The sequence below is a fragment of the Kogia breviceps genome, chromosome 18 (genome assembly GCF_026419965.1).
Source record: "Kogia breviceps isolate mKogBre1 chromosome 18, mKogBre1 haplotype 1, whole genome shotgun sequence".
Lineage (NCBI taxonomy): Eukaryota > Metazoa > Chordata > Mammalia > Artiodactyla > Physeteridae > Kogia > Kogia breviceps.
The window spans coordinates 10,475,191-10,502,015 of record NC_081327.1 but is presented as its reverse complement, the minus strand read 5'-3'; the positions used below and the strand labels follow the sequence as shown (position 1 = coordinate 10,502,015).

The following is a 26,825-nucleotide window of genomic DNA, read 5'->3' as shown; positions in this document are numbered from 1 at the left end:
ATTTTCAGGAATGCCCTCCCCAGCTGGTGGCAAGATGGCCTCAACTGCTCAAAACTTTGCATCTCACCAGTTTAGCAAACCCAGTGATAATTTTAGCAGAGGACCTGGGGAAGGCTCTCAGTGGCCTAGTTTGAGCCTGTCCCTATCTCTGAACCAATCCCTGTGGCCAGCACAGTGTGGTTCTTTGATCCTGGGTCAGGTATCAGTCAATTCTGGGAACCATGTGATTCCCTCAGGAAAAGTTAGGGCTCTGCCACGGGGATGGGCACTGGGCAGGTAAAAGCCAAGGCTTCTGTCCACCTGCCAGTCTTGAGATGCATACGTGTTAAAGGAGAAAGAAAATGGAAGAAAGAGGAGCAAGTAAATTCAACAGAGGAAAGGTGTTTGGGGTGTAGAGTGCAGAGAGGACCTTGGCTGTGGGTTCAGCGTAGAGGGGGTGTTGTATGCACCTTAGGTTGTGCGTGGATAAAAAGCTTAAGAGAGACAAAGGCTGATAAACCAGGCCGTGGGTTTGCAGCCAGGAGGAGGTCCTTGGTGTATCCTCTTCATTTCTTCCTTTGTTTCTCTCTTGGTCTGAGCCGGCCCTCTGTTGCCATGTCCCCCTGTCTCCTTCTGTCTTGTGCCCCCTCCTTTTGTCTCCTGCAGTGGGCTGGTCAGGGACTGGGCTTCTGGGTCCCCAGCTGGTGGAGGAGGATCAGACAGCTCCATGTGGAGTGTGGGGTTCTCTCCTGGGCCAAGGCAGTTCCCTGAGGGTGGGGACAGAGAGGAGGAAGAGGGTCCCTGAATCTGCGGTCTCTTCCCACACCCCTCACAGTGTGTCAGATCCTGCCCAAGGGGGTCGTGTCTGTCCTGGGGCCCTCCTCCAGCCCTGCATCAGCCTCCACCGTGAGCCATATCTGTGGGGAGAAAGAGGTGAGACGGGAGCGCGGGGTTCGGGGGGGCGGTCCCTGGAGGCGAGGGCTGGGGAGGGGGGAAGCAGGATGGAAGCAAAGGTCCTTCTCTGTTCAGATCCCCCACGTCAAGGTGGGTCCCGAGGAGATGCCCCGCCTTCAGTACCTTCGCTTCGCGTCTGTCAGCCTGTACCCAAGTAACGAGGACGTCAGCCTGGCTGTCTCCCGGATCCTCAAGTCCTTCAACTACCCCTCGGCCAGCCTCATCTGCGCCAAGGCCGAGTGTGAGGGAGGAGAACTGTTTTTTACTTTATTTTATTTTATATTTCTTGGACGCGCCGCCTAGCCTGTGGGATCCTAGTTTCCCCGGCCAGGGATTGAACCCAGGCCCTTGGCAGTGAGAGTGCAGAGTCCTAACCACCAGACCGCAAAGGGAAGTCCCATGAGGGAGGAGAACTGGATACCTTGTTTTCTATTCCCCAGACTCTCCTTCCCAAGACATCTAGTCTCCCACAGTCATGAATGCCCCCTGATTTTAAGGCCCCGGGGGATCCAGACACAGGCTCTCCTAGTCTCCACCATCCCTTACCCTTTAGGAACCCAGACCTCTGGTTCCACAGAACACCCCCTCCCCACCCACTCCCTCCCCCAAAGAGACTCTTTAGTCCGCAGATAGTGACTGAGCACGTGTGCTCGGAGCAGGGCCCCTGCTAGGTCCTGGTGGTTTAGCAGTGAACAACGCTAGGCGTGGTCCCCGGCTTCCCGGAGCTCCGGGGCCACTGGGGGGCACCGTGGTTGAGCAGTTGTGATGCAGAGTGTTGCGAGCCCTCAGGAGTTAAGCGGGGGTGATCCAACCCTAGTCTGGGAGGTTCAGAGCCTGCCTCCCAGAGAAAGGGACCTCTAAGCTGGACCTGAAGGGTAGGGAGGAGTTGAGGTGGGAGAGGAGAGAGGAAGCATGTACCAAGCAGAGGGCAGGGCAGAGGCGAGGCCCCAGGTGGCTCAGAGATGCTCCCAGTGTGAGAGCAATGAAGCAGGACCCGGGAACGGGGCATGATCACTGAGGGCCTTATGTTTTTTCCTGAAGACGATGGGGGCCATGGAAAGTACCCACACCGGGCAGGGACAGCTGTGTCGCAGGAAGAGCTCTTTGGGCTCTTTGGCTGCAACATAGAGAGTAGACTTGGAGACTCCATGGCACGAGATGTGGCATGGAGAGCAGCTAAAGGCGGGGAGGGATGGTCCCGGTTAGGGCTCAGTTGGTGGCACGGGGACGGAGGGGCCAGAATGGATTTGAGGAGAGTTGTGAGGGAAGGGAGAGGGTAGGGTCATGGATGGTGACCAGGTCCTGCCCGAGGAGGAAGGGACAGTCAGTTCAGGGGCACACGCTGGGTTTGAGGTGTCTTTGAGACATTCAAGTGGAGACGTCTGGGAGGCTGATGGGCTTGTGGGTACCGCTGGGGAGAGAGAGGACCGTGCTCAGTCACCTCCAGGAGGGATTCCTCTTTCAAAAGGTATTCACTGCACACGTGCCATAGTGCAGACATTTTGTTTTTGGTTTTTTTTTACTTTTTACTTATTTATTTAATTTATTTATTTTTGGCTGTGTTGGATCTTCGTTGCTGCGCGCAGGCTTTCTCTAGTTGCGGCCAACGGGGGCCACACATTGCGGTGTGCAGGCTTCTCGCTGCAGTGGCCTCTCTTGTTGCAGAGCACGGGCTCTAGGCATGGGCTTCAGTAGTTGTGGCACATGGGCTCTAGGCACGGGCTTCAGTAGTTGTGGCGCACGGGCTTAGTTGCTCTGAGGCATGTGAGATCTTCCTGGACCAGGGCTCGAACCCCTGTCCCCTGCATTGGCAGGTGGATACTTAACCACTGTGCCACCAGGGAAGTCCCCAGACATTGTTCTTGGTATTAGGGATGTGGTAGTGCATGAGCCAGGCCCTTGTCAAACCTAACAGCCAGGCAGTGGACATAGAGAAGATGTGGTCTGGTCAGGCCAGGCAGTGGACATAGAGAAGACGTGGTCTGGTCAGGAGTAGTGAGTCCTGTGGACAAATGGGAGAGCTGGAGTAAGGGGGTGCAATTTGAAATAGAATGGTTGGCGTGGGCCTCACTGAGGAGGTGATATCTGAGTAAAGATCTGGAGTGTGGGGCTCTGGAGAGGGGCGTTCCAGGCAGAGGGAAGAGCCAGCGCAGAGGCCATGGGGCGTGTGTGTGTGTGTGTGTGTGTGTGTGTGTGTGTGTGTGTGTGTGTGTGACAGCAAGGAGGCCGGCGTGGCCGGAGCCAGGCAAGCAGGAGAGGAGGAGATGAGGTCAGGGACATAATGAGGCGAGCCGGCAGATGAAGTAGGGCCTTGGAGGCTGTGAGGACTTTGGCCTTCACTCTGAACCAACGAGAAGCCGTTGGAGGGTTTGGAACAGAGGAGGACACATCTGCTTTACACAGCAGTTCTGGCTGCTGTGTAGGGAACAGACTCTCCGGGGGGGCAGGCGTGGCCGATGTCACAGGCGGGAGATGGCAGTGGCTCGGGCCAGGGCCGTGACGGGGACGTGGTGCCATGCGGGGTGGGGTTTTTTTTTTTATGTTGGGGGAGTTTATTAACTAATTTATTTATTTTTGCTGTGTTGGGTCTTCGTTTCTGTGTGAGGGCATTCTCTAGTTGCGGCGAGCGGGGGCCACTCTTCATCGCGGTGCACGGGCCTCTCACTATCGCGGCCTCTCTTGTTGCGGAGCACAGGCTCCAGACGCGCAAGCTCAGTAGTTGTGGCGCACGGGCCTAGTTGCTCCGCGGCATGTGCGATCTTCCCAGACCAGGGCTCTAACCCATGTCCCCTGCATCGGCAGGTGGACCCTCAACCACTGCGCCACCAGGGAAGCATGGGGTGTGTTTTGAAAGTAGGGCCTGGTTGGATTGGCCGTGGGTGTGAGAGACAGACAGGGGCCAGGCTGCCGTCAGGGGTTCTGGCCTGAGTGCCTGGCCGGCTGGAGTCTGTTCAGTGACCTAGCGAGGTGTGGTGGTTTGACGAGGAGAGCGGATTGCGGCTATGCACGCGTGAAGTGTGCGAGGTTTGTCACGCAGCCCGGTGGGGGCAGAAAGGTGGCAGGAGATGGCGATCTGGAGGTCGGGGGAGGTCTCGGTTGGCACTTCAATTTGAGAGGACCCAAGCATCAGGCCCCTGGGCCCAGCACCCCAAGAGAGCCAGCTGCACTCGGAACAGCCACCCCACATCCTGAGCGAGCCCTGATCCTCTCCCCAGCTACTCCGTGCCAGAGAGGAGGGAGCGGCCCCCCCCACCCTCTCCAGGCACACGGAGGGGCTCTAACCCAGGGCCCCACGCCTCCCTCAGGCCTGCTGCGATTGGAGGAACTGGTGCGAGGCTTCCTCATCTCCAAGGAGACGCTGTCAGTGAGGATGCTGGACAACAGCCGGGACCCCACGCCGCTGCTCAAGGAGATCCGAGATGACAAAGTGTCCACCATCATCATCGACGCCAACGCATCCATTTCCCACCTCATTCTCCGTAAGGTGGGTCCCCACCTGATTTCCCCTGTCTGGTGGGTCCCCTCTCTGATTTCCCTACAGGGTCAGGAGCAGAAACATGGGGTGACAGAACAAGTCAACCAGGGCCCACAGGCCTCAGTTGTCACGTGGTGGTCCAGGGCCCCGCTTCCTACGTGCAAACGCTAAGTAGGAAGTTTTGTCTCTCAGCTCAGCTGCTTGCTGGCTGCACCCTTGGTTGGACCCTGGACAGTCGCCTTCCCTCTCTGTGCATACTTGCTACCTCAGTGGGGTGCTGTGAGGGTTAATGAGTGAAAGGTGGGGAAGCACTGGGACAGCCCCTGGCCCAGAATAAACGCGGGCGTAGCGGGAGCTCCCTGTCATCTTTACTGAGTGCCTCTCCTACTCTGTGTCGAGGTGTTTGCGCGCCTTCTTTAATTTGGCTCTCAGGACTTCTCTGGCGGTCCAGTGGTTAGGGCTCTGCACTTCCACTGCAGGGGGCCCTGGTTCTATCCCTGGTTGGGGAACTAGGATCCCACAAGTTGTGCAGTGGGGCCAAAAAAAAACCAAAAAAAGACCAAGGTAATTTGGCTCTCACCCCAACCTGCAGGGCAGGGCAGGTATGATACCATTTTTTGGATGAAGAAGCAGGGGTTCTGGGGGCGGCAGGGAATGGACTGTCTCAAGGGCACCACCCAGGAAGGGCCAGCGCAGGACCTTTCCCCATGGGCCCTCCGCATGCCATCCAGTGGTGACCCACATTCATTAATCATTCATTGTTCCCTGCTCTTAATTTTTCCTCATAATCTAATCTGTATTATTTACTTTTCTCCAGTTTTAAAAAAATTAAAACCATATATCATTGCCGATCGAAGCTAACAGGAAGAAGTGTGGACAGAATCCACAGGGCTCTTGAGACTGAGAGAAAAGAGATTTCGGGCTCTGGAGGCAGACAATGCAGGCCTGGGCCGGGGTCCCAGCCCCTCCTGTGCGAGCCAAGTGACCGGTGGTCACTCTCCTCCCTAGCCTGCATTTTTCTTTCCTGGAATGGGCTGTAACCCATGTGATAACAGCTCCCGCCACACAGGCAATGCAATCTGGTGCCATTTCATGTTCTAATGATGGTAGCAGGAGAGAACTGGGCATTCCTAGCATGGAGACGTCTTCTAGCTTTGTTTTCCTTGAGGACTGTGAGAAAGGGGGCTCACAACATGAATCTTGAGATTTATTTATTTTTATTTATTTATTTTTTTTGGCCGCGCTGCACGGCTTGCGGGAATCTTAGTTCCCTGACCAGAGATTGAACCCGTGCCCCCTGCGGTGGAAGCGCGGAGTCCCAAACACTGGACCGCCAGGGAAGTCCTGAATCTTGAGATTTAAATTGGCTGCCTTTCATTGCCAAAGGCTTTTAAAGATTGCAGGGGGTAGTTTTTCTGAGCTGTGACCAGGCTGAGCCCTGCACATTAGCAGCCCAAACTTGGCTTTGGGGCAACCTGGGGGTTAAGGTTAAGGTTAAGGTCGCCCTCCCCCGCCCTGTTTCTGAGGTGTCCCTTTGCCTGTCTGCAGAAGGTAGTGTTCTAAGTGACCTAAAGAAGGAGGCGGGCACTGGAGGGTGTCATTCTCTCCAACAAAATCTTCATTCCACGTGGGGTACTAGTCACCCTGCGGGACATGAGCGACCAAGGTCTCCCTCTGTCCCCACTTGTCTCCTTTTCCCTGTCTCTCTCTGTCTCTGGGTGTCTCTTACTGTTACTCATGGGGTGTCTCCTTGCAAGGTCTGTCTCTAAATCTCTGTTGCTCTCTCGGCTTCTCCCCATGTCTGCCTCCTGTGTTCTCCAGGCCTCGGAGCTGGGAATGACCTCAGCGTTTTACAAGTACATCCTCACCACCATGGTGCGTACCCCCTGCAGCCCCCGAAGCCCTCATCGCCCTCTGCGGCGTCTGCCCTGACGCGGGCCCAGCCCCTCCCTCACCCCCTCTTCTCGGTCCCAGGACTTCCCCATCCTGCACCTGGATGGGATCGTGGAGGACTCCTCCAACATCCTGGGCTTCTCCATGTTCAACACCTCTCACCCCTTCTATCCTGAGTTCGTGCGCAGCCTCAACATGTCCTGGAGGGAGAACTGTGAAGCCAGCACCTACCCCGGCCCCGCGGTGAGCTCACACCCTCGCCCCCGGCACACAGGCACCCTGCACACAGACACTACCGGGGCCCCTTCAGGCCTTGGCCGCTTGTGCTCAGAACCCTCCAGTGCCCCACTCCTGTCCGAGAGCATCCACGAGGCCTCACGGCGTGACCCTGAGCTAAGTCTGACCCCTTTCTTCCTCTCTACCTCCCAAGCCGCTCCAGCCACATGGGTCTCCTCCAGGTGCCTCTGCTGCCCCAGCACATGCGCACCTCAGGCCCTTTGCACTTGCTCTTCCTGCTGCTTTGCGTGCACTTCCCCAGGGAACTAGCAATTCGCTCCCTCCTCTTCAAGTTACTGCTCAAATATCCCCCTGTTTACAAAATGGCAAACTGCCCACTATTTAGCCACCTTCCCTGCCAGCTTTTTCTCCATAGCATCTATCTTTGCTTATCTAATCACCATGTGGCTTGCTCTATGTTTTGCTTAGAGGTGTGTACAGATATTTAGCTTGTAAGTTCCATGAGCGCATGCGTTTCGCTTTGTTCACCATTGTATCCCCAGCATCTAAAACCACCTGCTCAGAGTAGGTATCCGATAATATATGTTGAATAAATGCAGACATACAAAAGATGCATATTTAATGTGTATTTGTTCACAAACTAGCCACACACCGAGGTACCGAGACTGTCCTACTTGCACAGAAACTCACACAGACACTGAGCCTTGCAGTCAGACATGTGTATGCAGGGCCATTGCACACATACACGGACAGGGGAGCATCCATCCGCACCCCGCACCTACCTACCCAACACGGATATTCAGACCTTCACCCCACCCAGCCAAGACACGCTCTCCCAGACGCACGTCCCATGTTGGCCGTCACGGCTCGGTGGCCATTTTGTGTCGATCCCTCACTGTGTGCCAGGCGCTATTTTGAGCACTTTGCATGCATTGCTCGCTTGAGCCCCACATAAGCACTCGGAGGCAGAGATAACTATCACCCTTCCTTTACAAGGGAGGAAACTGAGATTCTGAGAGAGGTGTGGACTTGGCTCTCTACAGGAAATAGTAGGGCCGGGCCTCCAGCTCAGAGCCTCCCAAGCCCTGGACTCATAACCGTTACACTCTCCTGCTTCCTGCACATCAGGTCCACCCTGAATATAGACAAATAGGCACGTTTGTCCAGCCCCACACATAAATGTGTCCCCAGACACACTCAGACAGGGGCTGTGGCTGTCTCCCCCCACCCTCCATGACCCTACATCAGCCACAAAGACACACGGAGTCCTGCTCCCACCAACATCCCCCTTGAGGGTGACAGACAGCTGGCCGTCGAGGCAAACCCTCTCAGACGTGCCCTTCCCCAAACAGACACGGGCCGCATGCAGGCAGGAAGAGCTGCCCCCATGGCGGGGTGGGAAGCACGCACGTCTTTCCCACTGTCATCCCCGATCCCCCAGAAGACCCTCCTCGCTCCTGACCTGCATGGTTTTATGTTCCTGGAGAGAGGAGAGTTGTCTCAGGGCTTGGGGGTGGCACCACGGGGCTTTGGGGCTCCCCTGGCTGAACTGCATCTTTCCCATCCCTCCCCATCTCCGCCCCCCCCACACCCCACACCCCAGCTGTCAGCTGCCCTGATGTTCGACGCCGTGCACGTGGTGGTGAGCGCCGTCCGGGAGCTGAACCGCAGCCAGGAGATCGGTGTGAAGCCGCTGGCCTGTACGTCGGCCAACATTTGGCCCCATGGGACCAGCCTCATGAACTACCTGCGCATGGTGAGCCAGGAGCGGGGAGGGCCGAGGGGGCGGGACAGCCTGCCTCCCGGGGGGGGTGCTCACTGTGTCCACCCCGCGGCCCCCCCGCCCTGTCCCCCCACCTCCAACCCCGCCTCCTGCTCTCCCTGGGCCTCACTCTCCCGTCTGTCTCTCCTCTCCTGGCCTTCCTCTGCTTGTCTGCACTGCTCTTGCCCCGCTTCTTTGTTCCTTCCCTCGCTTGCTGGCATGTCGTCTTACTCGTTTACCTGTGGTCCTTCCTGGTCCCTCTCCCTCTGTCTCGTCTCCTCCATCTCTGTCTCTTCCCCTCTGGGCCCCGGCCACCCTCCCCTCTGCCCTCCTCCCGCCCTGCTAGGTAGAGTATGACGGGCTGACTGGGCGGGTCGAGTTCAACAGCAAAGGGCAGAGGACCAACTACACCCTGCGCATCCTGGAGAAGTCTCGGCAGGGCCACCGTGAGGTGAGGATCCCCAGGACCGATGCTGGAGCCTGGATGGGGCTGAGGGCCGGGGCGGGGCGGGGCGGGGCCCACAGGGCTGAGGCACCCGCAGGCAGGGCTTGTGCTGACAGTGCCCTCTCTGCCTCAGATCGGGGTGTGGTACTCCAACCGGACCCTGGCGATGAACGCCACCACCCTGGACATCAACCTGTCGCAGACACTGGCCAATAAGACGCTGGTGGTTACGACCATCCTGGTGAGTGGCCCTTGTGGGGACAGGCGGTAGATGAAGGTGCCTTTCCTGAGCGGCGCCCCAGGCCAGTCCTACTGAGGAGGAGGGATGCCTGGGCTGGCACAGCACACAGACCAGTGGGGACATGACCCAGGCGCCCAACAACTCCTGGTTGTGGCCGCAACGTCACCAACCTAATTGCTGCTGGAGCAGCGGCGGGCGCAGACTCTGCCATCAGAGCCAGGTCCAGCCCTGGGTGCCGCCAGCCTGCCGATGCACGGCAGAGATGGCATCGTGAGGATCCCACGAGGCGGTACAGGCGGGGCGCCTCTCGCGGCGCCTGGCCCAGGGTGGGCCCCTGTAAATCACCATTGCTAGAGCAGTCGCTTTGTCGCATTTGCCCGCCGAGTGTGTTGACACATGCCAACTTATTTAATATCCACCTTGAAGAGGCTCAGAGAGGTCAAGCGACTTGCCCAGGTCACACAGCAAGTATAAGGCATAGCCAGGACGAATGCCATGTCTCTTATAAGGCATAGCCAGGATAGATGCCACGTCTCTGAGTCTCCAGAGCCCGAGTCTTAATCACTGTGCTCTGAATGTCCAGTCCTCTCCTTCCTGAGCACCAGCCATGGAGATGGTCCTGTAGCCCCTGGGGTGTCACTCCTGCATTTTACCAGACCAGAGACCGAGGTGCCTTCGTGTGTCAGCGATATATGGAGCACCTGTTCTGCACCAGGCACTGTGCTAGGCCCTTGCAGGTGTCATCAAACCTCTCAGCTAGTCGGTGAGGTTTGTCCTATCTTCCTCCTTTTGAAGGTAAGGAAACAGGTCACAGGGCGAGTCCCTGCTGGAGCTGAGTGACATGCTCGGAGCCCCTGCCCTCTCCCCTGCACCCTGCTGCTTCCTGCCAGGAGGCCAGGGAGGGGAGACGCACAGGACCTGGGAAGCAGGAGGCTGCCTCCGGCAGCTGGGTTTCGTAGCAGCTGGGTCCCTGGCCCGCTGGCATCTGTTGTCTGGGGGAAGCCCCTCAGTAACTGTGAGGTGGGCCGGCTGATAGCTGTGGACGCTGAGGTTGAGAGGATTACACAGGTTCCTCAGCACGTCGGAGGCCCCCTAAAGCAGCGCGTCACAGAGCTATTTCCTTTGTCCCTAGGGAGCTCCTGACCTAATGTGGACCTCCTCCGGGGGGAGGGCCAGATGGCTTACAGATGGGAAACCAAACACTTCGTAACAGTCTCACTCTGGGGCCCTGAGGACCAGGCCAGGCTGGCTGGGAGAAGGAGCGCCTCTGCACGTGTGGGCGTGGAGTCAACCCCAGAGGCTTCCTGGGGTTCTCGGTGGGGAGCAGGGGCAGAGGTCAGGGCAGGGACATCAGGAGAGCAGAGCTGTGACCCCGGGGGGCTTCCAGTCTTTTCCCACACTTGTCTCTCGTTCTCCCCAGGGCCCCTGAGCCAGTGTTGCCCTCTTCCTGACCTTCATTCTTCTCTTGATGGAGTCATTCATTTGCTCATTCATTCCACAAATATTTACTGAAGCTGCCCTGTGCCAGACCTCACACGTATCATTCCGGAGGCGGAGGAATGAGTCCCAGGTGGTCCTGTGGTCTCCCTATCCTTGAGCGGCCCTGCAGGGGGGGGAATCTCTGTCTCATGGAGACAATCATTTCCACACAGGGTGATAAGGGACCCCCACAGAAAGGAGGGGCTGCCTCAGCCTTCCAAGGCCTGAAGAAGGCTTCACAGAGGAGGTGGTGTTAGACAGGGCTTTAGAAGCTGTGTAGGAGTTGGGTGCACAGAGAAGGAGGGGCCTGGCCTTCCAGGCAGCAGGAACCACAGGAGCAGGGGCCTCGGGAAGTGTTTGCCAGATCGGATGCGGAGGCAGCGGCCTCAGTGTGCACAGGCGGACCTGCCCATTCGTTCAGTAACGTTTTCAGACCTGTGTTTCTGGGCTGGGCCTGCTCCAGGCACTTGGGGATTCAGACGTGAGTCAACCTGGGTGCCGGGGACAAGAAACCTTCAGGCTTGTCTTATTCTCTGCTCTGTCCCTTGGGCCTGGGGTGGTGCCTGGCACCTAGCAAACATGGAGGGGTGGTGAGTGCTGTGACAGAGGTGGGGAAGGGTCTTTGGAGAACTTAGTTACGCTTATCCTGGTCGTTAGAGACCATTAAGCAGGAAGGGGCAGGGCCAGATCTGGGTGTCAGAAAAGCGGGGCCCTGAGGGAGGCTGCAGGAGAGAGAGACGCCTCAGGTTGGGGAGGATGAGGCCTGAGCTGTCTGGGGCTGTGGGGAGGGAGGGGATCTGATGTGGGATGTTGATGGGCTGGGCTGGGGGAGGGAGCAGAAGGGGGTCCTCGGTGGGGTGGAGGCTGGGGCTGTCCCTGGGTGGTGCCCACACATCTGGAGCTGAGCGAGGGCGGGCTGGTGCCAAGACCAAGAGAGGTCCCTCAGGGAAGCTGGGGGTGCAGGAGAGGCCCCAGGGGATGAGGCTTTGCAGGGCCCTTCCCCAAGCCCCAGGCCCTGCCCCCTCCCAGAGAGGTTCTCCCTTCATCAAGCTGTGACATCTCGTCTTGCTCTTTGGTGCCTCTGGGGTCAGACAGACCTCACTTGCATTCCTGGCTTTGCCTGGACCTCAGATCATCCAACTCTGTAGGCTCCATACCTTCATCTGTAAAATGGGTCTAATAGTTCCACCTTGAAGGGCTGTGGGAGGATGGCATGAGATCAGCAGGCCCCCCTGGCAGTGTCCTTCCCTGCTGGGAAGATGTGCTGAGCACATGTGAATCCCTTTTCTCTCCCCATCTGGCATCATCAGTAAGAATAGCAGTCGGGAATTCCCTGGCTGTCCAGTGGTTAGGACTCTGCGCTTTCTTTCACTGTCGAGGGCCGGGGTTCAGTCCCCGGTTGGGGAACTAAGATCCCAAAAGCCGCGTAATTGGGCCAAAAAAAGTAAAGAATAGCAATCATCATGGCCAGAGTCTTTGAGTTGCATGCTGAGCTCTTTGCTGGTGTTACTCGGCGTTCATGGCAGCCCTGAGGCAGGTACCGTTGTGAACTCCGATTTTCAGACAAAACTAAGGCGCAGGAGGGTTAGGTGACGTGAATCGCGCAACTAGAGGATGGCAGAGCCCACGTGCTTCTGCGTTGCGCCACACCACGTCGATTTTTGCTTCTTTCCAAGCCGTCGCTTCTGCGTTCTAGGCCTGGCTCTGCCGTCTGTACACTTTGTGACCTGGGTGGGTCTCTTCTCTCTGTCCTCAGCTTCCTCCTGTAAAATGAGGCAACTAAAATATTCATAATAAACTGAAGGGGGTAAACTAGATCGGGGTCCTTTAAACTGCCCTCCAGGAAGTCTTGGATATGGAATTGGGTCCTGGCTTCATAAAAGGGTCCAGGCAAGCAGCTTGTGAGGAATGTTCTAGAACCCACCCTAGTTTAACATTTCTTAGTTTCAAGGGATTCTTATAGAAGTGTGACATGCATACAGAAACTTGCACAGATCGTAAGTGTACCACTCACTGAATTTGCAATAACTGAACACACCTGTGGGACCAGTTCTCCCACCCCCAGCTCTCCGTATGCCCCTCTGGTCTCTAACCGCCCCCCAGGTTAGCTTTGCCTGCTTTGAACTTCACATAAATGGCATCGTATTCTATGTTCTCTCTCTCGTCTGCCTTCTTGTGTGCAACACGTGTTTGTGAGATTCACCCACGTTGCTGCAAATAGTCTCGTTATATGTCCTGTTATATGAACGAACCGTGATTTACTTACCCACCAAATTGACACGCATTGGAGTTGTTTCTAGTTCTTTTGCTATTGTGAATAGTCCTGCTGTGAACGCCCTACCACACGCCTTTCGGTGAACATGTATAGGCATTTCTGTCGAGTGTATTTGCAGGAGTGGAATTGCTGGAGTTTTCCAGCCTCGGTAGATACTTGCCAAAGCATTTTCCAAAGTGGTGGTACCACTCCCCATTCCCACTGGCAGTGTGTGAAGGAGAATTCCAGTTGCTCCTTAGTTTTGCCGGTGCTGAGTATAGGAAGGTGCCGAACCTATTGTAGTTTTAACTTACATTTCCTTAACGACCGTGGAAGGTGACCACTTTTTCATTTATTGCCTATTTGGAACCTTCTTTTGGGAAGTCCCTGCTCAAATCTTTCTCTATTTTTAGAAAATTGGAATATCTGACCTTTTTATTGATTTGTAATCTATTTATATGTTCTGAATATAAGTTCTTTGTTGGAATATGCATTGCAGAGAACTTCTCCCACTTTGTGGCTTGCCTTTTCACTCTTGGTGGTATTTTTTTTTTGGCTGTGCTGTGCAGCTTGTGGGATCTTAGTTCCCCGACCAGAGATTGAACCTGAGCCCTCAGCAGTGAAAGGAGGAGTCTTAACCAGTGGATGGCCAGCGAATTCCCCTCGATGGTGTCTTTTTTTAAAAAAAAAATATTTATTTATTTATTTGGCCGCACCAGGTCTTAGTTGCGGCATGCGGGATCTTCGTTGCCAAGTGCAGGATCTTCATTGCGGCGTGAGGGATCTTTAGTTGCAGCTTGTGAGCTCTTATTTGCAGCATGTGGGATCTAGTTCCCTGAGCAGGGATTGAATCCGGGCCCCCTGCATTGGGAGCGCAGAGTCTTAGTCACCGGACCACCAGGGAAGTCCCCCCAGTGGTATCTTTTGATGAAAAGATTTTTAATTTTTCTAAAGTCCATTTTATCCTTTTCTCCCCACTTTACGGTTAATGCTTTTATTTATTTACCTACTTACTTATTTACTTACTTATTTATTTATTTTTGGCTGCGTTGGGTCTTCGTTGCTGCACGCGGGCTTTCTCTAGTTGTGGCAAGCGGGGGCTTACTCTTCATTGCGGTGCGCGGGCTTCTCATTGTGGTGGCTTCTCTTGTTGCAGAGCACGAGCCCTAGAGCGTGTGGGCTTCAGTAGTTGTGGTGAGTGGGCTCAGTAGTTGCGGTGCACGGGCTTAGTTGCTCCATGAAATCTGAGATCTTCCCAGACCAGGGCTGGAACCCGTGTCCCCTGCATTGGCAGGTGGATTCTTAACCACTGCACCACCAGGGAAGTCCAGTTAATGCTTTTAGAATTTAAGAATTCTTGGGATTTCCCTGGCGGTCCTGTGGTTAAGACCCCATGTTTCCATGGCAGAGGGCATGGGTTTGATCCGTGGTCGGGGAACTGAGATCCAACATGCCACGCAGCACGGCCAAAAAAAAGAATTCTCTGCTTACCCCAGGTTCATAAAGCTAGTCTCCTATATGTTTCTTAAAAACGTAATAATTTTGCCTTTTACATTTAGATCTACAATCCACCTAGAATAGATTTTTATGTATTATGTGAGGTAGGGGGGATCAGAATACATTTTTTCCATATGGATGTTTTATTGAATGGCACCATTTATTAAAATGTTTATTCTTTCCCCCTTCAGCACAGTCTTACCCTTGTCATAAATCAAGTATCCATTTGTGTGTGGGTTTCCAGACTCCATTTTATTGTCTGTTTTTCTGTCTTTGCTCTAATACCACATTGTCTTAAACACCACAGTTTTATTTTATTTTATTTATTTATTTTTAACATCTTCATTGGAGTATAATTGTTTTACATTTGTTGTGTTAGTTTCTGCTTTCTAACAAAGTGAATCAGTTATACATATACATATGTTCCCATATCTCTTCCCTCTTGCGTCTCCCTCCCTCCCACCCTCCCTATCCCACCCCTCTAGGTGGTCACAAAGTGCTGAGCTGATCTCCCTGTACTATGCGGCTGCTTCCCACTAGCTATCTATTTTACGTTTGGTAGTGTATATATGTCCATGCCACTCTCTCACTTTGTCACAGCTTACCCTTCCCCCTCCCCATATCCTCAAGTCCATTCTCTAGTACATCTGTCTTTATTCCCATCTTACCCCTAGGTTCTTCATGACCTTTTTTTTTTCTTGGATTCCATATATATGTGTTAGCATACGGTATTTGTTTTTCTCCTTCTGACTTACTTCACTCTGTATGACAGACTCTAGGTCCATCCACCTCACTACAAATAACTCAATTTAGTTTCTTTTTATGGCTGAGTAATATTCCATTGTATATATGTGCCACATCTTCTTTATCCATTCATCTGTTGATGGACCCTTAGGTTGCTTCCATGTCCTGGCTATTGTAAATAGAGCTGCAATGAACATTGTGGTACATGACTCTTTTTGAATTATGGTTTTCTCAGGGTATATGCCCAGTAGTGGGATTGCTGGGTCGTATGGTAATTCTATTTGTAGTTTTTTAAGGAACCTCCGTACTGTTCTCCATAGTGGCTGTATCAATTTGCATTCCCACCAACAGTGCAAGAGGGTTCCCTTTTCTCCACACCCTCTCCAGCATTTATTGTTTCTAGATTTTTTGATGATGGCCATTCTGACCGGTGTGAGGTGATATCTCATTGTAGTTTTGATTTACATTTCTCTAATGATTAATGATGTTGAGCATTCTTTCATAACACCACAGTTTTAAATTGTCTTAATACCCAGTAGGGTAAATCCTTCAGTTTTCATGTTCTTCTTTAGGATTGCTTTGGTTCTTTTGATCTTTTACATTTCCATATATGCATTTAAATATCATCTCTAAATTTTTTTAATTTTTTTTTTTTTTTTGCGGTACGCGGGCCTCTCACTGTTGTGGCCTCTCCTGTTGTGGAGCACAGGCTCCAGACGCGCAGGCTCAGTGGCCATGGCTCACGGGCCCAGCCGCTCCACGGCATGTGGGATCTTCCCGGACCAGGGCACGAACCCGCGTCCCCTGAATCGGCAGGCGGACTCTCAACCACTGCGCCACCAGGGGAGCCCTAAAAATATTTTAATATTAAAATTTTAAACTGGGGGTGGGACAGAAGTTAATTAAATAGAATTAAGTAACATTCAGTTTAATTCCACACTAAATAGAATTCAAAGCGTGTGCGGAGGGGAGGAGTGAAAAAATCCGTCCCCTTCCCTCTCCAGTTCCCCATTTTTTCCCCATCCTCCCAGATATGTCTCAGCATGTACAAGCCCATACCCACTTTTTCCTTCACAAAGGATAGCATATTGTACACGTTGTTCTGTAGCTTGTTTTTTTCCTCTGAATATATCTTATAGGACTTGTTATTTTAGTAGTTGCCTGGGATTCTTTGATGACATCAATAATCTTTTTAACCTGTTCCAAATTAGGCTGTTTCAGTCTTTGTTCCTGATACAAGAAATGCTGTCATGATTCTCCTGGACCTACATTTTTGTGTACAGGTGCATAGCCATTCGTAGGATGAGGTCTTAGAATCAGACTTAGCAATGCTGGGCTTCTGCAGAAGATTCTTTTTTTTTTTTTTTTTTTTTTGCGGTACGCGGTCCTCTCGCTGTTGTGGCCTCTCCCATTGCAGAGCACAGGCTCCAGACGCGCAGGCTCAGCAGCCATGGCTCACGGACCCAGCCGCTCCGCGGCATGTGGGATCCTCCCGGACCGGGGCACGAACCCGCATCCCCTGCATCAGCAGGCAGACTCTCAACCACTGTGCCACCAGGGAAGCCCCTGCGGAAGATTCTTTTTGAAGAAATCTGAAAACCTTGGATTAGAGGCTTCTTAAAACCCTTGGATCTGATGGTCTGGGGCTGCAGGTTGAGTGCTAGATCATTGTTTTCTGACCTTGAGTTCTGTTCACAGGCCTCAGTCCCTGTTTTTGGCTCTATCAGCTCCCACCTGATCCTGAGGCCTCGAACCCAAATCCACAACCCAGGTGCCTCAGTCTTGAATTTGAAGATCAGCTTGGCCTGGTGGAAGGAACAAGGGCTTTGGAGAGCACAGCAACTGGATTTTGAATCCCAGCTCTGCCCAGTCTCCCCTTCCTACTGCCCTGCTTCAGCTGTGTGACCTTGGGCAAAACCCCTGACCTCTCTGAACTTCGGTTTCCTCCTGTGTACATCAAGAGGACTGTATGAGCGCCTTCCAGCTCTAACACTGGGGGTTTGTCTAGAGAATTCCTGATTTCTGATTCTCTAGCTTTGATACCCGGCCAGGCCCCGCCACCCCCGCCCCATCTCTGTGTCTAGCTTCTCCCAGGTCTGCTCTTGTTTAGTCTGGCATAGGGCTTAAGAGCAGAGCTTTGGCCTCAGCCTGACTTGTCCATCTCAGCCACTCACTACTTCACTTCTTGGGACCTGTGTCCTCATCTCTCAAATAGAGGTAATAATACTGACCTCCTACGCTGACAGAATAGCTGTCACACAGCAAGCCCACAAGAAATGCTAGCTGCTGCTGCTATTATTAGTATTATCTAATTCCTACTCCCGGTTCCACAGTTTTGGATTTGAAAATGTGGCTTGGGAGAGAGAGAAAAGCACTGACTTCCCTCCATCCCATCTCCCCTCAGCTCTGGGACTTTGTTGGGGTCCTGGAATCTAGTCTATAGGTACCTTACAGTACCTATCACTGCATAACAAACCGCCCCAAACCCTGGAGGCTTCCAACAATAACAATTATTATTTCTCACAGTTCTGTGGGCCAACTAAGCAGTTCTGCTGAGCTCACTGTGGTTGCATTCAGATGGTGTCTAGGCTGGGCTGTTGGCTGGCACATCTCGGTTCACTCATTCTCCCTCATCCTTCAGCAGGCTGGCCTGGGCTTCCCTTTTTTTTATTTTTTATTTTTTTAAATTTTTATTTATTTATTTATTTATTTTTGTGGTACGAGGGCCTCTCACTGTTGTGGCCTCTCCCGTTGCGGAGCACAGCAGCCTCAGCGGCCATGGCTCACGGGCCCAGCCACTCCGCGGCATGTGGGATCTTCCCGGACCGGGGCACGAACCCATGTCCCCCACATCGGCAGGCGGACTCTCAACCACTGCGCCACCAGGGAAGCTCCCCTTTTTAAAAAAAAAAAATAATTTATTTATTTGGCCGTGTTGGGTCTTAGTTGCGGCATACGGGATCTTTCGTTGTGGCGCATGGGCTCCAGAGAGCTCAGGCTCAGTAGTTGCAGTGCGAAGGCTTAGTTGCCCCGCGGCATGTGGGATCTTAGTTCCCCGACCAGGGATCAAACCCGTGTCCCCTGCGCTGGAAGGAGGATTCTTAACCACTGGACTACCGGGGTAGTCCTTGGCCTGGGCTTCTTTACACTGGGGTCCCAAGAGATCACTCTGAGGGCCCAGGCTCTGAGAGTCACACAGCACTACTTCCAACGCATTCTGTTGTCCAAAGCAAGTCTCGAGGGCCACTCAGACCCAAGGATTGGAGAAATCCGCTCTATCTCTTGACGGGAGGAGCTGCAAAATACTGGGCATCTACCTCGGAGCTCAGTAATTTTGTGCTGAATGAATGAGAGGTGCCAGAGGTCACTTGACCTCTGTGAGCCTCAGTTTCCACATGTGTAAAGTGAGTCTAAGGATACCTCCCATGTAAGGTCACTGTGAGGAATTTTTTTTTTTTTTTTTAAATGGCTACACCACACAGCTTGCAGGATCTTAGTTCTCCCACCAGGGAGTGAACCTGCACCCTCGGCAGTGAAAGCATGGAGTCCTAGCCCCTGGACCACCAGGGAATTCCCACTGTGAGGAATTAAATTGATAAAATCTAGAGAACGCACGCAGCACAGGGGCTGGTACTTCGCAGGTGTTCAATCCACATGGTAACCATATGGATATTATTGCCAAAGCCCTTCTGGCTGATTCCAAAGTCCTAACTCCTTTAATTCCTAAATCCAAAGTGACATTGTACAAACAACCATTTAGACAGTAACTATGTAAGATAAATATCCCTTTCGTTACCATCATCTTCATATGCCTCGTCTTACTAGCACTTGGAATATTCTCTCTGCTTTTGTCCTTATTTGACACAAAAAGGGTCGGTAAAGTTTGCTCAAACCCCTCAGAAATAGGCATCAACATAGCAAAACAGCTGTAGGCCAGAGATTGCAAACTGTCAGGTGTTTGTTTAACCTGCAAAGCATTAAAAAAAAAATTGGTATTAGAATTTGAACTGTTGCTAACCTTTAAAATCAAGAGATTTTACCAAACAACCTGGGTTTCCAAATTCTCTTGACATTGGACCATCTGGCATCTCAGGCCTGCTTCCCTTGTGGCAGCACTGGGCTAGAGCTAAATCCTGGTGGGGCAGATCCTCTTTGATCCCTTGGTGGCTCATGAAGTCAGTTTAATGGGTCGTTATTGGTTGTGTAGAAAAATGAAGTAGAGCAGGACGGAAAATAGCAGGCTATTCTGCCATAGTCGTAAGGGAAAGGACTGCTTTGTGGAACTAAGTCTAGTTACATGTGTGCAACTGTGAGCACATAGACATATGTGTATGATTGGATTACAAGTAAAATATATATCTTACTGCGGGTTTTAGCCAAAAGTTTGAAAGTTTGGCATGATCTCCATCCAGTCTGATTCACTCAAGTTACCTGCCTCCCTTGTAGCCACGTGAGCTTGAGACGAGTTTGTCTGGTGGAGATCAAACCAGTTTCCTGCGATCTGCTAGGGCCTGGCAGGGTCCCTGTGCTTTTTCCCTGGCTCTGAATATTTGTTTTTGTTTTGGAAGTTATTTTTAGTTTTAGTTTTTAAATTGAAGTACAGTTGATTTACAGTGTTGTTTCAGGTTATACATATATATGTATGTATATATACATATATTCTTCTTCAGATTCTTTTCCCTTATAGCTTATTACAAAATATGAGTAGAGTTCCCTGCGCCATACAGTAGGCCCTTGTTGGTTATCTATTTTATATACAGCAGTGTGTATATGTTAATCCCAGCCTCCTAATTTACATACCCCCACCCACCCCCGCCCCACCCCCCGCCGCCGACTGAGCATTTGTAAGCAGGGGATGAAGGCAAGGACTCCGTCATCTCCACTCTGCGGGCAGGTTCCTGATCTGGCTGCAGCCTGAGCCCTGGGACCCAAGACCCAGCCCCCAGATGCTCTAGTCTCTGACCCCACCCCCTTTCTCTCCTGCTTCCCCAGGAGAACCCGTACGTCATGCGCCGGCCCAACTTCCAGGCCCTGTCGGGGAACGAACGCTTTGAGGGCTTCTGCGTGGACATGCTGCGGGAGCTGGCCGAGCTGTTGCGCTTCCGCTACCGCCTGCGGTTGGTGGAGGACGGGCTGTACGGGGCGCCCGAGCCCAACGGCTCCTGGACGGGCATGGTCGGCGAGCTCATCAACCGGGTACGGCGGGGCTGGGGCTGAGGAAGGGGCCGTGGGTCGGGTGAGCAAGGGCGGGAGGGCAGCCAACGGTGTCTCAGAACCAGCCTGGTGCATACAAGGGACAGGAGCCGATGGTGCGCTGTGTCCCTGTGGCTGATGAGCACCATGGGGCGGGCACAGTGGGGAAGAAGGGCGATGCACCCCTTCCCGTGTTCTGCTTTCAAATGCTTCCCTCACGCCACCTTGGCTTAGTCGGTGCACAAAGGTGTGTTGAGTGCATGAAAGAGACGTGGGGTGGGAACTGGACAGACGTGGAGGAGGTGGAGAAGGCCTCCTGTGAGAGGTAGGGATAGGGCTAGGCGGCCGGGACGTGCGCTGTGCCCAGCACCTGCCAGGAGGTGGACGTGGAGGCTGCCTATGGCGCTCACAAGGCCACGCATTCAGTAGGTGTTGATTGAGCACCTAGTGTGTGCCTTGCACCACGCTGGCACGGGATATAGTGGTGAGCACAGGGGACCTGGACCCTGCTCCCAGCAACTTAGGGTCCCATTGAGATGCAGAAAAGCAAATGACCACAAGACAGAGCCATTGGCTGATGGGGAAAACTCAGAGGAGGGACCCAGAGGCTCCTGATCCAGCCAGGCATCCAGGGAGGGCTTCCCAGAAGAGGTGACGCCCAAGCAGATTCCCAAGGAGTGTGAAGGAGTCAGCAGGGTGAAGGGGGGTGTGTGGGAGAAGGGCAACGTGTTTGATGGCATTTACAAACAGCGGGGGGTGGGTTGGGAACATTAGTAAGAACGAGTTGGGTGTGGGGCATATTAGCAGAGCAGCCGGGCCCTGAGTGTGGACAGAATTTGAATGTAGGTGAGGAGGGCAAGAGGCAGTGGCGTAGGGGGTGGTAGGCAGGGGTGCAGCGGAAAAAATATTTTGGAGTCAGACCAACCTGGGTTTGAGTGCTGGGTTGAGTCATTTCTTTCCTCGGAACCTCAGTTTCCTCTCCCTAGGATGGGGATAATGATACCTCCTGACAGGTCTGTAGTAAGGTTACAGACACGCTGCACACGTTGCTTGTCACAGGTGGTTCTTTTTATTCCAGTCATGAGAAGCCGTGTGGGCGAATGCCCAAAAAAGACAAACAGGCCCCCAGCTTAGGGGCACGTCCAGGACAGGTTTGTGGAGCAGGGACCTGTGGCCACAAACGGTCAGGGTGCCCTTGACATTGGACTTGGCTGACAGCGTCAGAGACTCTCACCCTCCTGAGCCCCTGAATGTCACCAGGAGAGACTCAAAAAGGCCACTTTGCTTGACAAGGATGTTTATCCCGTAAGGCACTGATTTTCGAAAGTTGTTTTGACTGCAGAGCCTTTTTTCCATTTGAAAGAGCCCTCTGGGGCCCTGGACAAAGCAGAGCTGCTCTGGGGGAGACAGAGGTTGGGGGGCGTCCCTCCGCCCCCCAGTTCTGGTGGCTCGGTCTCCCTCATGCCACCCAGCTGGCAGGCCCGAGGCACTGCCCTACAAGGCAGCCAGCTGGTTGAAAGCTTCTGCCCTGGGTGGGTTCAAGAGTCTGAAGCCAGGGCCTGAGGAGACAGGAGGCAAGAGCTGGTGGCTGGACGCCCACCTCGCTGGCAGGTTTCCCTGTGACCTCACTGCCATAGCCTGGTCCCCAGTCTCGTAAGCTCAGAACTTTTGTTCATCAGGGCCCCCAGAAATAAGACTCCAGGAGAGCAGCCCTCCCCAGCCAAAGTCACCGTCAACTGGATAGACATCTGTTTATTCATCAACAAAGAAGTCCTATTTACAGGTGTATGACCTTGGGCAAGAGTCTTAACTCCCTGTGCCTCGAGCCTTCCCTTAGGACTTGGTGTGAAGGGGCCTGGGGTGGGCATAGCAGGGCTGGGAGCTTTTCTCGTTGGTTACTGCTCTTGTGGTCCTGAGTCCTGTTTGAATCTCTGCTGAGCATTTGTTGTGTGACCTTGGGTGAGTTACGAAACCTCCCTGTAAAACTGGGGAAATAACAAATGCTAGCACATAGGGCTGTTGTGAGCATGAAATGAGTTAATCCATGTAGGGGGCCTGGAACAGGGCCAGGCAGGTAGTGGGTGCCGTGTGCCTGTGCTCTCTCTATCATTGGTAGTGTTACTCCTGCCAGCACATACATACATTCATGCGTTCGTCCGTCCTCCAGCCAGCTAGTATCTATTGAGTGCCTACTGTATACCAGGCCCTGTGATACACCCTGGGGATTCAGTGGCCTGGCCTAGCCTTGCTCTTAGGGTTAAAGACTTTGGCCCGCAGCCAGAGGTCCATGGGATGCACCCCCTGCACACAAAGGGCTGAGCTGGCTCAAATGAAGAAACAGAATCATCGGGGCTGCTGGATGGCCTGCGGGGCGGTCAGGGGAGGCTGGAGAGGGCCAGGACTTGGTGACCGCCTGTGGCGGGGGCGGAGGAGAGAGGACGTGAGCGTTCCTTCTGTTTCTGGCTTGGGCAGCTGGGCGATGGCGATGACATTTAGGGAGAGAACACTGGAGGAGGAGCAGGCTGAGAGTGCAAAGGATGGGTGGAGTTTGGCCTCTCCAAGGCTCAGCTGCCTGCTGTGGGATGGCCAAGTACACTGAGCTTCGCACAGATACTCAGCACCGTCCTCACGGCAGCGGCAGCTGATGTTTGTGGACTTACCCCACGTGCCAGGAACTTTTCAAGTGTTACTGAATTCTTCTAACAATCCTTCCTGGCCCAGAGGATCACTGCCCTGCTACCGGTGTGAGATCAGGGGCTCAGTAGTGAAGGGACTTGCCCCCAACATGCAGGGCTGCAGCCAAGTGTGACTGGCCCAAGGCCTGTGTACTTTCCAGACGCCCAGCAGGTACTTGGGAAGCCTAGAGTGGTCTAGGTGGTGCTCCCGCCGTGCCAGGCTCTTGTCCGAACTGTATGAACTTGTGTTAACTCCTTGACTCCTCACGGGCACCCCCTGAGGAAGGCCTGGTGTTTGCCCAGTTTTCTCTAATGGACAGAGTAAGGCACCAAGATACTGTCCAGGCCACACGGCTAGTGGCAGGCAGAGCCGTGGCTGGCACCCCAGCAGGCTGGCCCAGAGCTGACAAGTGTCTTCCAGATGGAAGACAGCCCAGGGCACCAGCATCCCCCCAGCCACCCCCACCCAGGCCAGGCTCAGGGCTTGTAGGCCAGTCTCGAATTATGGTCCATTTATTCCACCCAGTGGCCACTTCTGGAATTACCTTTCTCCCTGCCATCACTGCCGCGCTGTGAATTCAGGCCCCGCCCCTCTCACCAGCCTCCTCAGGGGCCTCCTGCCCCCGCCCCGTCTCTCTCCACTCCAGTTTGTCCTCCAGTAGGATCTTTGTTCGATGCACGATGACCTACCACTCACAGGCTTTAGCTGTCACCCTCCGGGGCCCTCCGGTCTGGCCCTTAAGGACAGGGCAGATATCTTAGGTCGGGTTTCCAGGAAGCAGATTCCGAGGTGGAGATTAGCAGGCAGGAGGTGTGTGGGGTGCCCTTGGAAAGCAGGGAGTAGAAGAGCAGGCTTGGGCAGAGAGAGGATTTGAGCTGTGTTGCAGTCGTGACTGGGCCTCAGCCGTCCCACGGGTAGCTCTGGAGCTGGGATGGCCATCAAAGACATGCCCCTGAGGTAAGGGGGAAGGCTTTCATGCGCCCCACCGACACGTCATTGGATGAGGGCTGTCCTCGGGGAGGGTCAGGACCTGGGGCAAAGGGGTTCTTCCACCTACAGAGCAATCAGCCACCAACACCTGGGGCCATGAGTGCCTGATCCGGAAGGAGGGTCTGGGCGGCCACCACGGTGTCCACTACAGCTGTGGACTGGTTAGATGCCAGACAGAGCCAGCTTCAGGTTGCCCGCTTTCCCGTGCGGTCCCTGGTGACTCACTTCATCTCTCTGAACTAGCTTCCCCTCTTAAAGTGGGAATGATGTTCCCTCCCTCACAGAGTTTTGTGGGGAGTGGGTGAGGGGGAAGCTGGAGGTCCCAGAACAGAGCCCGAGTTACCGGCTCTTGCAGGTAAGGAGTTTGGATGTTCTTGTTGCTGTTTTCTTTTTGGCCGAGCTAAGTGGCTTGCAGGATCCTAGTTCCCCGGCCTGGGATTGAAACCAGACCCCAGAATTGAAAGCACCGAGTCCCAACCACTGGACAGCCAGGGAATCAAACGCCCACCTCCTTTTTTTCTCCTTTTTGTTTTTATTTATTTATTTATTTTTGGCTGCGTTAGGTCCTCGTTGCTGCGCGGGCTTTCGCTAGTTGCAGAGAGCGGGGGCTACTCTTCATTGAGGTGCCTGGGCTTCTTACTGTGATGGCTTCTCTTGTTGCGGAGCACGGGCTCTAGGCGCGTGGGTTGCAGTAGTTGTGGCTTGCCGGCTCAGTAGTTGTGGCTCTCGGGCTCTAGAGCTCAGGCTCAGTAGTTGTGGCGCACGGGCTTAGTTGCTCCACAGCACAGGGGACCTTCCCGGACCAGGGCTTGAACCTGTGTCCCCTGCATTGGCAGGCGGATTCTTTTTTTTTTTTTTTTGCGGTACGCGGGCCTCTCACTGTTGTGGCCTTTCCCGTTGCGGAGCACAGGCTCTGGACGCGCAGGCTCAGCGGCCATGGCTCACGGACCCAGCTGCTCCGTGGCATGTGGAATCTTCCCGGACCGCGGCACGAACCCGTGTCCCCTGCATCGGCAGGCGGACTCTCAACCACTGTGCCACCAGGGAAGCCCGGCAGGCAGATTCTTAACCACTGTGCCACCAGGGAAGTCCCTTTTCTCCTTTTTGGATGTTATTTTTTTTGTGTTATGAAGTCACTGGAAGGTTTTAAGCAGGGAACGTGCCATGATCTAATTTGTTTATTCTTTTTTTTTATCGAGGTGAAATTCATATAACATAAAATTAACCAAATTCAGTGGCATTTAGTATATTCACAGTATTGTGCAACCATCACCTCTATCTAGTTCCAAGACATTTTCATGACCCCCAAAGAAAACCCGAACCCATTAAGCAGTCACTCCCAATTCCCCCCTTCCCCAGCTCCTGGCAACCACCACTCTGCTCTCTGTCTCCATGGGTTTACTTATTCTAGACATTTCATATAAATGGAATCAGCCAATATGTGGCCTTTTGTGTCTGGCTTCTCACACAGCATGATGTGCGTGAGGTTCATCCATGTTGTAAAATGATGAGTACTGCCTTTTTAGGGCTGACTAGTATTCCATTTATGGATATAGGACCTTGATTTAATTTCAAAAGCATTTAAAAATGATTACTCCGGGGCTTCCCTGGTGGCGCAGTGGTTGAGGGTCCGCCTGCCGATGCAGGGGATACGGGTTCGTGCCCCGGTCCGGGAAGATCCCACATGCCTCGGAGCGACTAGGCCCTTGAGCCATGGCCGCTGAGCCTGCGCGTCTGGAGCCTGTGCCCCGCAACGGGAGCAGGCCACAACAGTGAGAGGCCTGCGTACCACAAAAAAAAAAAAAAAAAAAATGATTACTCCGGCTGCTGAGAAATAACTGTAGTGGACCAAGAGTAGAGACAAGGTGGTCCATTTCAGAGGCCATTGGAAGGTGTGGAAGAGAGAAATGCTGGCTTGTGCTCGAGTGGTAGCTGTGTCAGGTGTACCACCAGGTGGGATGTGTGTCAGAGGGTGAGAGGAATCAAGAGTGACTCAGGGTTTGCCTAAGCAGCTGGGCCAATGACAAGGCCAGTTCCACCATGGGGAGGACATAGGAGGAGAAGCTTGGTGGGGTCGGGGGTCAGGGGGATAAGAATTATCTCTGGGCGTGGGTCGTTTGAGATGCCTATTTGAAATTCAAGGGGGAGACAAAAGGATTTCCTTGTGCGACTGAGCATGAATTATTTATTTAACTTGTCCACTATTGATGGATATTTGGGTGGTTTCCAGTTTTTGCAGGCATAGACAATGCTACCATCAATTGGATTGGTAGGGGTATTCCTGAGGGATAAGTTCCAAGCGGTGGAAGCGCTGGTTCAAAGGGTATGAATGTTTTTTAAGTATATACTGCCGGGCTTCCCTGGCGGCGCAGTGGTTGAGAGTCCGCCTGCCGATGCAGGGGACGTGGGTTCGCGCCCCGGTCCGGGAAGATCCCACATGCCGCGGAGCGGCTGGGCCCGTGAGCCATGGCCGCTGAGCCTGCGCGTCTGGAGCCTGTGCTCCACAACGGGAGAGGCCACAACAGTGAGAGGCCCGCCTAGCACAAAAAAAAAAAAAAAAAAATTAAGTATATACTGCCAAATGGCCCTTCAAAAAGGTTCTACCAATTTATATTCCCACCAAAAGTGCACGAGAATGTCAAATTTTCCACAGTCTTGCCAACAATGGGTATTATCAATCTTTTAAAAAAAACCTTTGCCAATCTGAAAGGCTAAAAATATCTCATTGTTTTAATCTAAACAGAATGTCACATGGCTGCATGTTAACTCCCATGTGGATGTACTGTAATTTATTGGAGCATTTTTTATATTTAGTTGTTTCCAGGTATTTTTAGATGTTTGTTTGTGCTGTTATAACAACCGTAAGCAAACATCTTTATGCACGAAAGCTTGGCTTGCATTGTAGCTGATTAGGATTGAATCTCAATAGAATTACCAGGTGAAAGAGGAAAACCCTTCGTATGGCTTTTGTTATATACTGAACTGCTTTCCAGAAAGACTACATCA

General features: G+C 53.2%; 1 protein-coding gene across 2 annotated transcripts in view; it reads left to right on the top strand.

Moving 5' to 3' along the window:
• The window catches only part of GRIK5 (glutamate ionotropic receptor kainate type subunit 5), a 50,218-nt gene that overhangs the window by 6,658 nt on the left and 16,735 nt on the right, over nt 1-26,825 (top strand). For both annotated transcript variants that reach the window (XM_067020412.1, XM_059045304.2), the window contains exons 4-12: nt 815-912; nt 1,009-1,174; nt 4,239-4,417; nt 6,230-6,283; nt 6,383-6,544; nt 8,142-8,294; nt 8,647-8,751; nt 8,879-8,986; nt 19,953-20,156. In XM_067020412.1, coding sequence (XP_066876513.1) covers nt 815-912; nt 1,009-1,174; nt 4,239-4,417; nt 6,230-6,283; nt 6,383-6,544; nt 8,142-8,294; nt 8,647-8,751; nt 8,879-8,986; nt 19,953-20,156 — 1,229 coding nt within the window. The remainder of the gene's footprint in view (nt 1-814; nt 913-1,008; nt 1,175-4,238; nt 4,418-6,229; nt 6,284-6,382; nt 6,545-8,141; nt 8,295-8,646; nt 8,752-8,878; nt 8,987-19,952; nt 20,157-26,825) is intronic.